The sequence below is a fragment of the Globicephala melas genome, chromosome 12 (genome assembly GCF_963455315.2).
Source record: "Globicephala melas chromosome 12, mGloMel1.2, whole genome shotgun sequence".
Taxonomy (NCBI): Eukaryota; Metazoa; Chordata; class Mammalia; order Artiodactyla; family Delphinidae; genus Globicephala; species Globicephala melas.
The window spans coordinates 45,281,815-45,296,268 of record NC_083325.1 but is presented as its reverse complement, the minus strand read 5'-3'; the positions used below and the strand labels follow the sequence as shown (position 1 = coordinate 45,296,268).

The following is a 14,454-nucleotide window of genomic DNA, read 5'->3' as shown; positions in this document are numbered from 1 at the left end:
AATCTTAGAACCACAAAACCCATAAAAGGATTGTGGGTAATGTAGTCCTCTGACCACGCGCACCTCAGGAAAAGTAGGGTGATTTATAGAGGCTGCTGAAAAAATCCATTGCTTAGTTCAGAGGAAGTCAATGCTTCCGGATACCCTAAGCAAGCAAAAAAATAATAATAATAACTGACTGAGCTGGAGTAAGAAAACATTCTTCGAACTGCAAGTCCCAGTGTGCTTTGCGTCCCCAAGCAGGGAGTGCAGACTTCGCGCCTGCGCAGCCGGTTTCTTGCGTCCGGAAAGCTGTAGTCCCTGCCTGCAGTTCAGAGACCACGCCGAAGGGACAGCCGCCGCCACCACCAAGGAGGAAGAGCAAGGGAAGGATGTGGGTTTTTGGTTACGGGTCCCTCATCTGGAAGGTGGACTTCCCCTATCAGGACAAGGTGGTTGGATATATCTCAGGCTACAGCAGGCGCTTCTGGCAGGGCAGCATCGACCACCGCGGGGTTCCCGGCAAGGTGAGGCGCTAACCAGTCCCCCACACTTACTGACCCCGGCTCACTGCTCCCCATCTCCTGGCCCAGCTCTGTGGGACTTAACACCCCAACGGCCGAGTAAACTCATGAAATAGTTTATAATGCTTCTACCTCTCTCTGTGTACCTTCCTCGGCCACCTGCCCCCGACTCCCTCTCAAACCAAAGGCAGTCCTTCCGAAGCCACTTGACATGCTTGGTGGTAGGTAGTTCTTGAAGAGGAAGAAGCGTGGGCGTAAACTCGCACAAGGCTAACGTGCTGGGAGGGGACCCCATCTCTTGGCAACTACTGCCCCCCCCCCAAAAGGTGGGAAGATAAACCTTCCTGTCACCACGGAGTTGAAATACTAAAATCAACTAGCAAATTCAGCTTTTTTGCAATTAAGTTTATTGGCATTTCTGCATTCTGCCAGGCTTTGACTGGTCTGAGGTTAAACGTGCATGTTATTTCTGGGGTTTTTTAGTATCTTTCCAAAGGTTTTATTTTATGACACCTAAGGTCACAGAAGAACTAGTTTCCAAAATTACCTTACTTTGATCACGTTGGTTGTCCGGTACTTCCCAAGTTAAGTGAGTCCCGCTTTGTTACCTAAATAGCAAAGTACCAATACTATGTCCAGCATTATTTTAATGTTTTTTTCTCAGTGGTTCTCCTCTAAATTATAAATGCAAAATGTAAGTTCTTTGATCCATTTTTCAGTCAGCCATGCAGAGACATTTATCTTAATATATGTGAAAAGAGAGTAAGAGCTCACTGCTTATGCAAATCAGCCTCATTTTGGCTGCAAAACAACTAATCCATAAGGAAAACTAAATTTTGAGTAACTGATAATTTGGATAAGTTGAACACTTCTTATAGTTAACCTCCTAACTTTTAGAAGAGTACAAAGTGTTTAATTGCTTACATATTCTCTAAAATACTCTGAGAGTTATATGAGCTTGATTACCACTTTTTTAAAAAAGAAATTAATATTGGCTCAAAAGCACAATATCTAAAATGCTAGAAATCAGATGTAGCAAGAGATTGAGGTTAATTCCAAAGAAATACCTGTAGCCTTGCATCATGGAAAAGGGAAGAGAGGAAGGCTGTAGTTTGCACCTGCTCATCAATGAGACATAGGATGGAAATCACAAAAAGTTAAAAGCTGTTCTACCTCAACTAGAGTTGGTGAATTAAGAATTTGGCTTTAAGGTAGACAGATGACTTGAAAACAGAGGGCTGATTTACCACAAATGCACATTTACAGGCCAACAGAAACTTCATGGCCAAGGTATCTCCAAGAGTGTTATAAAATAATATTTAAGACTTCAAAGAACTAAGTTAAATAAAATGCCTTTTGAGTTGTCAGATATGGGCACTTAAAACTGCCATTCTGAAGAAGAATGCCTTAACCCAGGCTTCAATTTCAATGACCAAGTATTAATTACTTACGAGCACGGTTATATAGCATATTTTACTACTCTAGTCTCAACCAAAATGTTTGTTTGGTACACAGCATAATGAGTTATGTACACCGTCAAAACAAACCGATGATAAGAAACTGTCATGCCAATACAACAGTTCATGAGTCTTTAAAAAAGAAGAAGGTAGCTATAAAAGCCAATATCTCTCTTTTTACTTAAATATACTAAAATATAGGGCAGGAAATTTGGGGAAAAAAACTGCAGTGGCTAATAGTTTGATACCTACTTTTATTTAAAGAATCCATCCTAGCATATTAAAGGAAAGCCTAAGGCACTAAACATTTTCTAAATATAATGTTCTATTAAGAAAACTGGAAAGAACATTATCTTACTTCACATTTTTTATTATAATGGATCACCAGCCTTTTATAAATATTAACTGTCTGACAAACAAGAATATAAAAGGCTACAGAAATATCTAGCAAATTAGAATAACGTAAATGCTATATAGGACTATGTTTTTACAGCAACATATGCTTCTAGTGAGCATATGATCATTACATATGAAACGTGATATTATTAAACAAATGTTGGACTCATTTCCACATAGTGCAATGTGACATTTGTAGGAAAAATACCAAACTTACTTTCTTTACTAAATTATGCTTTCTTTTTAGCTTCATTTAACTTTAGTATCTTCCTAAGTTTAATTAAGCATCTCATTTATTTCTAACAAAACTGGCCAGTTCTCATCAAATTAAGGATTTATTTAAATGTGAAAAAATTTTCATATCAGAAAGAATATATTTCAATTTCAAAAAGAGAAAACATTTTAACACAAGAGATAATCATGAATATTTACTAAATCCCTCACTTTTCTAGATGTAGATCAGAAACATTACTCATTACCCAATGAAAGCACCCATCATGACTCATATTTCACAGCATACTCCAATCCCATTCAGCTTCCAAGACCCCTTCTTCAGTTTCAATACCCCCAAAACACATTTAAGTGCATTTACAAATTTACATTGTTTCCCAATAATATATTTTATTTTAGGGACAAACAGCTTAAATTTTAGAAAATATTTCTGAGTCAATATATCAGTAGTGCCAAGAGTCAATGTCTGTTTCATCCATAAGCAGTCACAGGGACAAATCTATTTTCCCTTAATGACTCCCTATATATGCTCTTTGTTTTCTGTTTCAATTGCCACCACCTACATCGAGGACTTTACTACCTCTCCTCCTTTCAACAATTACTACTGAGTACTCACATGTAAGTGGGAGACACCTATGCAAACAACAATACCTGATAAGTGCTATAAGGGAAATGAATAAAAGGAGCAATGAGAGTTTAGAAGGAGCTGCTGCAAAGTCATCTGGGCAGACAGCCAAGCCTTTATGGAGAGAGTGGTGGGAGGATATCCAAGGGATTCTAAAGAAGGAAAGGCATTCCACACTGGGAACTAGTAAATCCAAAGATGTGAGTGTCTGTAAAAGTTATAAATAATTCATTACAGCTTGAGAGGGAAAGTGGTTAAGAAATGAGGTTTGTAGTTAACTCATGCAAAATAATTATTTTATCCTGTAGAATATTACAACCCTGAAAAATTCAAAGCACAGAAGTGAGTGGCCCAATTTTTGCACCAGAAAGTCAATCTAGGGCCAAGTAGAGAACAGTCTGGAGGCAGGCAGCGAAATCCCTAAGGAGACAACTGAAGGATGAAGAGAAACCAGATTCAGAAGATAATCAGAAGATAGAGCTACCAAAAATTGGTGACTAGTCTGGTGAAAGGGGAAGGAAAGAAAAGGTGGAATGCAGAACTTGTCCCCTCCACCACTAACATTTCTTACGCACAGTCCACCTCCTTCGCACTTGAACGTGCATACTATATACTTTACCACACCATCTTCCCAAAGCACTTCTTTTATCATGCCAGTCACCTACTACTCAAGTGCTACAGTAGCTCTTCATTTCCTTTTTCTCCCAAATTTCAGTGGCTTCTTCTTTTCCATTGACCCCCAGTTTCAACTCCAATCTCAAATCTGACTCTATCCTATTTCTCCAGTTATGTTTCTGAGTCATCTTCCATACATGGAGGACCCTCTGCTAAAGTCAGACACTTGGCCTGGTATAATCTTGCTTCTAGACCCTCACTCATCAATCATGAGTTACAGTGCCCTTCTGCCAGAATTTTGTCCTTCTTTCTGACCACCCAAGACTCAGAATTCTTACTGCACTTAATAAATAGTATACATCATAGCCCTTAAGTATTCTCTACCTATTTCACATGTTAAGTTCATATTCCAGAATTACAATATAAGCTCTTGAAAGCAGGAATCAAGGTTTTATCTTCTCTACAGCACAGAATGGGTATTCAATAAAGAGCTCCATATTCACTTTGACATTGAAGGTAACATGGCAATAACTACATGACCCACACCAATATATGTATCTTCACTTTAGCATTATCTTAAATAGAAAATAAGTCAAATATAAATGTCCAACAATACAAGAATGTTTAAATTATAGTTGACAGTAGAATATTATGCAACTATTAAAATGGATGAGAAGACAAACAGTAAAATATAATTAAATAAAAAACATAATCCAAAATTCTATGTGTTCCGTGATTATGAATTATCTATACAAATGGACAAAGACTAGAAGGAAATAGCAACAAGGATGACACAAATATCTGAATGATGTAAGTTCGCTATATGCCACACAATAGGCATACAAGTAGGTAAAATTGTGGCTTACAACTCAACTTTCTCACTAATGACAACATGTCAGTAGACACAGACTTTGGCACCAGGTAGGAATTGTATTTGAAAAAAAAAAATGCAAATTCTTAGACTGCTCCATACCTACAGAATCAGGAACTACCTCCAGGTAATTCTGATCTACACTTAAGTTTGAGAACCACTTCCCAATAGGAAAGCACCCTGGAATGTCATGTTTTGTTCCTCAGTGAAACTATAGCAATCTTTTTTTCCTGAAGAGAAAAAAGTGATCACAACATTTATTTATAATTGCTTCTTCCTTTTGCTTTTCATTTTAGATGAGCCTTAGTTACTCACATGTGTGTGTTTTTTAATATATCCATTCTAAGTGAACATAATATACCTGTTATATACAAATTAAAGAGAATCTTTTAGAAAGGCCAAGATAATTTGGATAAGGTAGACTCTCTTAATTCATTTTAAAATTTATCATAAAAAATAAGTACTTTTGAAAAAGTGTTTAGTATGAGCAAACAAAGTTAAAATATTCCATGTCAACAGTAAGTTGCTAATGCTCAGTTATTGAACTTTAATTCGGGAAAAAAAATATTTTTTTTTTTTTACTTTTTTAAAACAGCCCGGAAGAGTTGTGACTCTTGTTGAAGATCCTGCGGTATGGTATAATTATTCTTTTTTGTATAGTCTTTAATCATAAAATGTTAAGATGTTTCTCAGTTTTAATAATCAATGAAATTTTATTAGCAGTCATCACAGACAATTTGAACTACACTGGGTCTAGAATTCCTCTCTGTATTTGTTGTATTTCTTTTCATCTGTTGGGAAAAGCTGAAATACAGAATTCAAGGTAGACAACAAAAAAAACAATGGCATATAGTCTCATTTTTCCTTTCTTGATGAGTTTATTGACTGAGAATTTTGTGGTCTCCTTTGAAATTAATGGAGCCTGCCCTCAGACAGACTACCACTAAGAATCAAATGAAACCCTAAAGCTTTCCTCCCATTTGCTAGGATTCTAATATTTCAGCAAAAATCCCAGTCATGAACTATCACTTTCTTTACTGCCTAATTTTACCAAGAGCACAAGAGGTTTTTTAAAGTTTAGAGCACTAGAAAACTTTTATTTACCTGGTAGTTCTCTGTTTCTTAAATATTTTCAATCATTTTACTGAGATCCAAATTTTATATTATGAAGTTAAATATTTAACTTTAGAAAGGACTCTGATATATAAAATCAAGCAGCTAGCAACAGCAAATGAATGGTGAAATTATGAAACGCTTTCATAACTTACATTAGGAAAAGCATCTATAAAAATGGCTTCAAACTGGTAAAACTCCTAATTAGAGTTAATAAAACCACTTTGTTTCTATAGAATGTTAATTTATTCAAGATGCTTAGCAACCTAAAGTTTAATAATCAAGTTAATAATTAAAGGTTGTCAAGAAACTAGAAAATCTGTGTTACAAACTATAAATCTTGCTTATATCACAGATATTTTATTAATACTACAAAGAATCTTTGCAGCTGAAGTACACTGCTTTTACTGACACTGTTCATGGGCTCTCTTGACAAAGAGGTTGCCATTTAGTATTCTGGATGGAGTAATTTACAAAGGATATTTGAAAGTTTAGGCAGTGAAGAAATGAACAGATAAATGAACCTATCGCCTTAATAGTTGATTACTTTATTACAGAGCTTTTAAAATACAGAACACTTTCTGCAAATAAGGGAACAAATAAGGTGATACTCACCTCCAGCTGAAGGGGGTTGGAGGTCAAACCCCTCCCAGCCAGCACGCCAACACTTATATCCAGAAGCCCTGAAGTAGGCTTCAGGGTGGCTACAACACTCCCTGAAGCAGTTTGGAAACTGCTGCCCCTATACCATCAGTGAAATGTTTATGGATTTAAAGCTTTAGAACTATATTTAATGACTAAATGAAGACCTGGTATTTTAATTTCAGTCCCATTAGTTAAAAGACAAAATTTGAAAAACTTAAACAAAGATAAATATCCTGGTATACAAGGAAATCATTTATTCAGATTGAAGAATGTAAAATGCTGATTTCCTTTACTGTTTAGTATATACCTGTTTGGTGCACATTAAGTGAGGCAAAACTGCACTGATTTCTAAGAATATACAAGATATTTTCTTACATCATAATATATCTTCACCTATTTTAGCCCTGTAAAAACTAAATAATATATTCTTTTCATTTTTCAACAGGGTTGTGTATGGGGTGTTGCTTACAAACTGCCAGTAGGAAAGGAAGAAGAAGTAAAAGCATACCTTGACTTCAGAGAGAAAGGAGGCTACAGGACCACAACAGTCAATTTTTATCCAAAAGATTCCACAACAGAACCATTCACTGTGTTGCTATATATTGGAACATGTGATAATCCTAATTATCTTGGTCCTGCACCTCTGGAAGACATTGCTGAACAAATTTTTAATGCAGCTGGTCCAAGTGGAAAAAATACAGAATATCTTTTTGAACTTGCAAATTCCATTAGAAGCCTTGTGCCAGAAGATGCAGATGAGCATCTTTTCTCTTTGGAAAAATTAGTAAAGGAACGTTTAGAAGGAAAACAGAACTTCAATTGCTTAAAAAGACCTAACTGACTTTTCCCAACAAGCAGAGCTTTTAGTCCTCAGAGAACAGCACAATGGCATTATGATTTGTAAACGTGTTTACTTGAAAATCTTAGTTGTGTTTAATGTTGTAGTCAAGATATCATCTAAATTTATAGTTTAATTGCAAGTGGCCTGAAACACATACATATTCAAGATATTGGGGTATAGTTAAAGAAAAAATTTGTTTCAATAATATAATGATTTTCCAGCTATGTGATATTAAATACTTGCTCATGAGAAGTGAGTTCTTTAGAAAAATATGATGAAGGACTCAGTTCAGAACTTGTTTTTACCTGAGTAAATATAATTCTGTTATTTCATACCACAGTACTATTTTGAAGTTGTAGAGAATTAAACCAAAAGACCAGTAAACATAATAAGGTTATACCTTCAATATATTCCCATACATCAACTCTGTAATCATGGTTTAAAATAAATAAGCTTAAAATAACATGTAATTAGAAACGTATGGTAATATAGATAAGATTTGGGCCTTGAATGTGAATCTCCTTATGTAGGTATTAAATGAAATCCTTTCCAATTTAAGCCAAAATATGCATTTTAATATAAAAATTTCCTTGGAATTATAATGTACTATACCTCTCCATTTTTGAATAAATGTATTTTACTACATGGAAAAAACCCTTTCAGCAAGAAAAGCACAAATTATACAAATCATGTCTACTAACAATGTAGTCTAGTCTGTCACTCACTTTGTATTAATCTTATACTGAAACTTAAAAAAAAAAAGATGGGCTATCTGATATTACAAATTAACAGAAACATATAATGAAAGTTTGCTGTTTGAAATGGTGTTTAGAATTGTAATATTTTAAAGAAGTGGTATTACCTGATCATTTGCTACACAGCTTTTTTTTTCCTTCTTACATCTTGTCACCTAAAGGTATCCACTAAGTAGTGTTGATGATGCCACTCAAGTAGGAAACATATATGTGCATTATTAACTCATGTAAAAGTAACTTTGATTCAAACTAATCAGATTATTTCTTATTATAGGTGATATCCTTCTCAACAGGACATATAGTCTCTGTTATACAGTCAACATGAAAAGAATTTCAGTATCACATTAAGTCTAATGTGAAACTAATAATTAGTACAGAAGTTTTTCATGTAAAATAAAATAAAGCTGTCCTACATAGTAGGAACAGTAGTCCTTTTCAGGTTTTTTTAAATCTGTTAACACATTACTTGATAATTTACTCAGCTACATGACTATTTTAAATATTTTCCAACATGTTCAATATTAGTTTTCTAGAAGGCATTTCACTTGTCCTGTACAACAGGAAGAATACTAACATTCATTAATGAATACCTCATAAGGATGTACTAGGCACTATACATACAGAATCATCCTCTGAGCATGTTTCCATAGTAACTTGCACACAATTAACACATCTAGTAAGCAGCAGAAGTCCATGTCTCTGCTAAAGCACAAGATCTTTCTACAATATATTTAAAAATCCACTTGAATTTAACTGTCTTTACTAACCTGCATCTCTTTTTCAAGAGGTAAACAAGATTTAACTTTTTGTGTAACGACATAGTACGTGACTTGTTACATAGAGATGTTAATTTTGATAGATGCATACAGATTTCCACAAATATAATGAGCCTATCCAAGATTCACATGCCATAGCTCAGAATCACATAGGTGTATTCAGAGATCCAGCCTTAGTGACTCTTCTACCATTTAATGTATAACTATATTATGAAATATCAAGGGAGAGGGATTACTTTGGGTTCCCCATTTATGTGTCTTTCTAGACTCTCAGTTAGAAGTTAATTAGAAAATACACATGTGGTATACCATCAATATTTATAGGGAAGCCATGATCCAAATAGCCCAGGGACAGGGACCTTTCATTTTCAGTGGGATGGAGAGAAACATGACTCAAATGGAGAAGATAAACAATACTGAATTAGAGAGAAGCTAGGGTTTGGAGCCCACAAGCTAGTAAGAATCATAAAGGTACTAAGTTATCTAGAGCATAACATTTTTGTTAGCAAAACTGCAAGTCTCTTTATAGCCCTTGGAGGTCACTTTCAAAACAGTCTCTCTAATTCTGCCCTCATCACACACACATAACTCAGACTCTCATTCCTCAGAGAATAAATCTTATTAGCTAGGTGTTCAGTTTTAGGAATTCAAGAAAAGTATGAATGTAAACCCTACATAGAGAAAATAAACCTTTAATGTAAATCTCTAATGGAGTAGATTTTTTAAAGTAGGTCTTTCTACTCCTACTCCAGGCCACTATTATATTTCCTTTCCCCACTCCCAAACAAATAACACATTCACTCTTCAGTCTACCAAGAACTGTAAGCACAGTCTAGATACCACCTGCATACATAAAAAGTTATCACTTAGGGAAACGAAGGTTGCTGTGATGTCAACTCTGAATATTTGAAAGCATGAAGGTGATCTATTCCTTCAAGACTGATTTTAAAACATTTTATAGTCAACATTTTATTCTATTATATTAGATTCCTCTTTTCCATAAAAACATATCTTTTTTATTTTTTATTTTTTATTTATTTATTTTTGGCGGTACGCGGGCCTCTCAATGTTGTGGCCTCTCCCGTTGCGGAGCACAGGCTCCGGACGCACAGGCTCCGGACGCGCAGGCTCAGCGGCCATGGCTCACGGGCCCAGCCGCTCCGTGGCATGTGGGATCTTCCCGGACCGGGGCACGAACCTGTGTCCCCTGCATCGGCAGGTGGACTCTCAACCACTGCGCCACCAGGGAAGCCCAACATATCTTTTTAAAATTATAACTTTGGAAGAGTTGTGAATATAAATGTAAGCATCATCCTCCTATAATTTACATCCCTGATTCTAAGTCAGTTATATGATAAATGTGCTTAAAATTCCCTCTCATCATATCACATCGAAATCTACGTATCAAATAGGGTATTCCAATTATGCCTATCTTTTTCAACAAAAATACTGTGACTATATTTTCTATGAATTTATTCAGCTTTTAACAATCTATTTTTATGAATTTCTAAAACTTTAAAATAAACTCACCCTAGGCACACATTAAAAATTCAACGAGGGGGCTTCCCTGGTGGCACAGTGGTTGAGAGTCCACCTGCCGGTGCAGGGGACACGGGTTCGTGCCCTGGTCTGGGAAGATCCCACATGCCGTAGCCTGCGCATCCGGAGCCTGTGTTCCGCAACGGGAGAGGCCACAACAGTGAGAGCCCCGCATACCGCAAAAAAAAAAAAAAAAAAAAAAAAAAAATTCAACGATTAGCAAATGATTTTTTAATCCTGTGGCTACTCTTCAAAGAATTTGAACTCCTGAAAAAGTACTAAAATTATTCTTCTAAATGTCAAATTTATATGATGAAAATTAGCTTTACTGAATTTCAGGGTTGTTTAATTCTTCTTAATGTTCATTTTACCTTTTTAAAATATTATATAGTTCAGTACCAACTTCTGGGGAGTTTTATTTAACTGTACTGAACCTCCCTGTCTTTATAAGTGGTTAGCCAATGCACATACATCTGGAAAAACCACCACTTAACCCTACAATTTCTTTCACTCTTCTAGCTTTCCTATCCTTTGCAGGAATTCTTAAACTACAGTGTTCTATTTCCTTATCAACTCATTTCAGTGTCCCTCCAATCTAATTTTACTCTGCTGTACTCTACCCAATCAGTGTAGTCTCAGGTCTCCAATGACCCCTTTCTGATTCAACCCAAAGATCTCAGTCCTTCATTCTTCTTTACAACTCTGACACATCAGACACTAGTGACTGTATCACTAAGGCCAAAAAAGCAGAACATTTCACTGCATTTCTATTTACATCTTTGACTACTGTTTATCAGATGCACAAACTCATCGAACCCTAGGCTTCAATTACCATCTTTATTTAGAAAACTTCCAATCTCTAGCCTACTCCCTCAAACTCTTTACAAACCTATACGTCTTATATGTAAGGTACCTCCAGTTGAGCTATATAAACACCTGAAACTTAGTGTATTAAAAACATAATTCATCTCCTTTCCCAAAGAAAACTGTTGTCCCACATTACTTCCCTGTACATGACACACATTAAATGTTGAACAATGGACAGACCAGAAAATACAACAAACAAGTTTAAAATATCACCAATTCACAGGCTTTTGCAGAAAATATTTTCACAATTTTTACAAAATGTAGTTGCGTTCCTTGTTTATAATAAATTTTAGCATTTTATTTAAAATTTTATATAACTCAAAGCAAAGTGAGCAGGGAAGCCCTGAAGCCTATCTGTGATACGACTTAAAAGTTATGTGTTGGTAAGACCTATCCTTCAAGTATGAGCTGCAACGTTTCTCAACTAAAATAAGAACCTTATAATACGGCAAGAGCCAAGAGTTTCTTACACCTTCTGCTTGCCTCCAATCTTATTTCTTCTTTCCAGCACATATTCTTCTCTGTACTCAGAATTATCTTTCTAAAATATGAAACTAATCTAGTCAGTAATCAAAATGCCTCCCAGGGCATACAAAATAAAGTTCAAATTCTTAATCTGGTATTCAGCTACATACAACCTGATGTCAGCATATTTGTCACATTTCACTTCCCACTAGTGCACATCCCCCATGTTCCAGTCACACCATCATCCTCAACCATTAAGACCTAGCAAAAAAGAGGGACTAATGATAGGTGGCAAGCAATCACTATGCAGCAAGACTACTAAGATAAAAAAGATAGCTCCCAGCTATCAAGAACCACACAAGCAAGCAAATCAATGTTACTTACCAGAAAGGCTGGGACATAAGATCAGAGAAAGCTTCACAGAAAAAAATAAATTGTTGCTCATGTATCAAAGAATAGTAGTTAACACTTATGGAGCACTTACTATAAATGCCAAAATCTATTCCTAGTACTTTACACATATTATTCCCCAATGAGAGACAAAAAGAGTTTAACTTAAACAAACATTAATAATAACTATCATTGAATACTTACAACATGCCAGGCACTGTGCTAAGCACTAAAAAGGAACAAAATGGAATTAAGGTCTTTAATTTTGGGGAAAGAAAAAAAAAAACAGTGAGAGATGGCAGGTTTTTCATTTTGTACCTCCACTGTTAAGTTTTAACCCCAATGAGATTCTTTCCTGAAACAGGACAAAGTTAAAAGAATTTTTTAAAAAGATTCATTTAATTACCCGTATTCTAAAGTCATAATTTTTTAAAATTTAAACAGATGTGTTTTGCCCAATATTCTCAACAACATTGATTGATTTATTCAACATATACCTATCAATTACCTACTTTGTGTAAGACAAACTAAGCATATGCATTTTCTTCCACTTCCTAGCAAAATCCCACTGAAGTGCATTCATGCATTCTAGAAGGAGAGCAGATGGGATTATATTGAGGATTAAGCCAGTGCAGAGAAAACCACAGTCTAGAACAAACATGCAGGTGCACCTATATGCATGTGTACACACAAGAAAGCTGCAGCCATGCAGAAGCCTTTCCTGCCAGCAGAGTCTGAAGAAATACCAAACCTAGATACAGCAGAAAGGGGCTGTAGGACAAAAATCAGGATTCTTATAATATGTATATTAGATAGCCAAGCCAAACCTTTTATCTTACTCCTTTACACACACAATGTCTAGGAGCAACAATGCTGGTTTTCAGCTAAAACCACAACTTTTTTTTTTTTTTTTTAATTTAACAATCTACCCTGAAAGCATTAGAACATCTTCATGCTCCACAACAAAGCCTTCCTTACTTGGGCACAGGGTGGAGGGAGAAGAGGAAGAGGCAGCTGTTTTCCTGCGTTTCACCCATGGACTCTAAAGTGAGGCACAACAGTTGATACCCTGCTCACTTACAAAGAGTTCAAGAATCCTTTGTTTGTTTTTTTAATTTTTGAGGAAGAGGAAAAGCAAAAGCACAAAAGGGTGAAAATAATCAACTCACCTTAAGGAAGCAGAGCTTTTAAACTTATAGATGTTTAAAGTTTGTAAGTGCTATCCTCAAAGAAATTCATGAAGACATTGCATCTATTAAAAATGAGCAACTGGAAACTATGGAAACAGGAAAAAAAAGAAACACTGACGAAAGATATTCAAAAAGGAGAACTGATAGTCAAAGGAAATAGATCTCTTGAATTGATCTTCCACATTACCTAATTTTTTTTGTCCTTTTTCTCTCTGTTTGGAAGAATCTATCTAAATGGTATTCTGAATAGAAAAGAGAAAATGAAGGAGAACAAAATTTAATAAGTGAACAAATGGGACTCATGGAGTGCAATGAAGGATAAATGAAAAAAGATCCACATCTAGAAAGAAATACTCTCATAAAGTATGATAAAACCAATGATAAAGAAAAAGAATCTAATAAAACATTCCAGAGGAAAAAGTATATTACTTGCAAAAAAGAAGCAGAATCAACTGGCTTTAGTATTCTCGTCAGATATACTAGATGGTAAAAGGCAAAGGAATGATGTCTTCAAAGTTTCAAGCAAAACGAAATGATTGAACTATGAATTCTATTCACAAACTGTTAACTGAGAAGGCAAGATAAATACATTTGCATATTATAGGCCTGTGAAAATTAAATTACCTGCTTTATATCTTTTCCCAAAAAAATTACTTCTAATTAGGTATACCCCAACAAGCTGGGAGGGAAATGTGAGACAAGGAGGACACGGAATAACATAAAACAGTAGATTTAACCCAGGAGAGTTACCCCAAAAAAACAAACATAGATAGATGGATAGACCCAATATAGATAGGTAGATATGCAACAGACTTGGAAAGCAACTAGTGTAAATTAGAACAAAGTGTTTGAGAGCTCAAAATATATCTTCAAGGGCTTCCCTGGTGGCGCAGTGGTTGAGAATCTGCCTGCCAATGCAGGGGACACGGGTTCGAGCCCTGGTCTGGGAAGATCCCACATGCCGCGGAGCAACTGAGCCCGTGAGCCACAATTACTGAGCCTGCGCGTCTGGAGCCTGTGCTCCGCAACAAGAGAGGCCGCGACAGTGAGAGGCCCGCGCATCGGGATGAAGAGTGGCCCCGCTTGCCACAACTAGAGAAAGCCCTCGCACAGAAACGAAGACCCAACACAGCCATAAATAAATTAATTAATTAAAAAAAAATTAAAAATATATA

At 35.8% G+C, this 14,454-nt stretch overlaps 2 protein-coding genes across 11 annotated transcripts in view; one reads left to right on the top strand and one right to left on the bottom strand.

Annotated features, from left to right (window-relative positions):
* ASB3 (ankyrin repeat and SOCS box containing 3) overlaps positions 1–14,454 on the bottom strand; it is a 151,296-nt gene that overhangs the window by 72,052 nt on the left and 64,790 nt on the right. The gene's annotated exons all lie outside the window — the stretch shown is intronic.
* CHAC2 (ChaC glutathione specific gamma-glutamylcyclotransferase 2) lies at positions 294–8,365 on the top strand. Of its 2 annotated transcripts, XM_030877210.2 has the most exons (3): positions 294–506; positions 5,294–5,329; positions 6,902–8,365. In XM_030877210.2, exons 1-3 carry the CDS (start codon positions 372–374, stop codon positions 7,295–7,297), a joined length of 567 nt encoding a protein of 188 aa, XP_030733070.1. In that variant the 5' UTR covers positions 294–371; the 3' UTR covers positions 7,298–8,365. The 2 variants fall into 2 exon arrangements, with proteins under 2 accessions (XP_030733070.1, XP_030733071.1); XM_030877211.2 differs by lacking the exon at positions 5,294–5,329.

What these genes read in the sequence shown, in the direction of transcription:
- CHAC2 (XM_030877210.2), top strand. Translation starts at nt 372, where the DNA reads ATGTGGGTTTTTGGTTACGGGTCCCTCATCTGGAAGGTGGACTTCCCC. An exon ending in ACCGCGGGGTTCCCGGCAAG is followed by an intron (nt 507 to 5,293) that starts GTGAGGCGCTAA and finishes TTTTTAAAACAG; the next exon opens with CCCGGAAGAGTTGTGACTCT. An exon ending in CTCTTGTTGAAGATCCTGCG is followed by an intron (nt 5,330 to 6,901) that starts GTATGGTATAAT and finishes ATTTTTCAACAG; the next exon opens with GGTTGTGTATGGGGTGTTGC.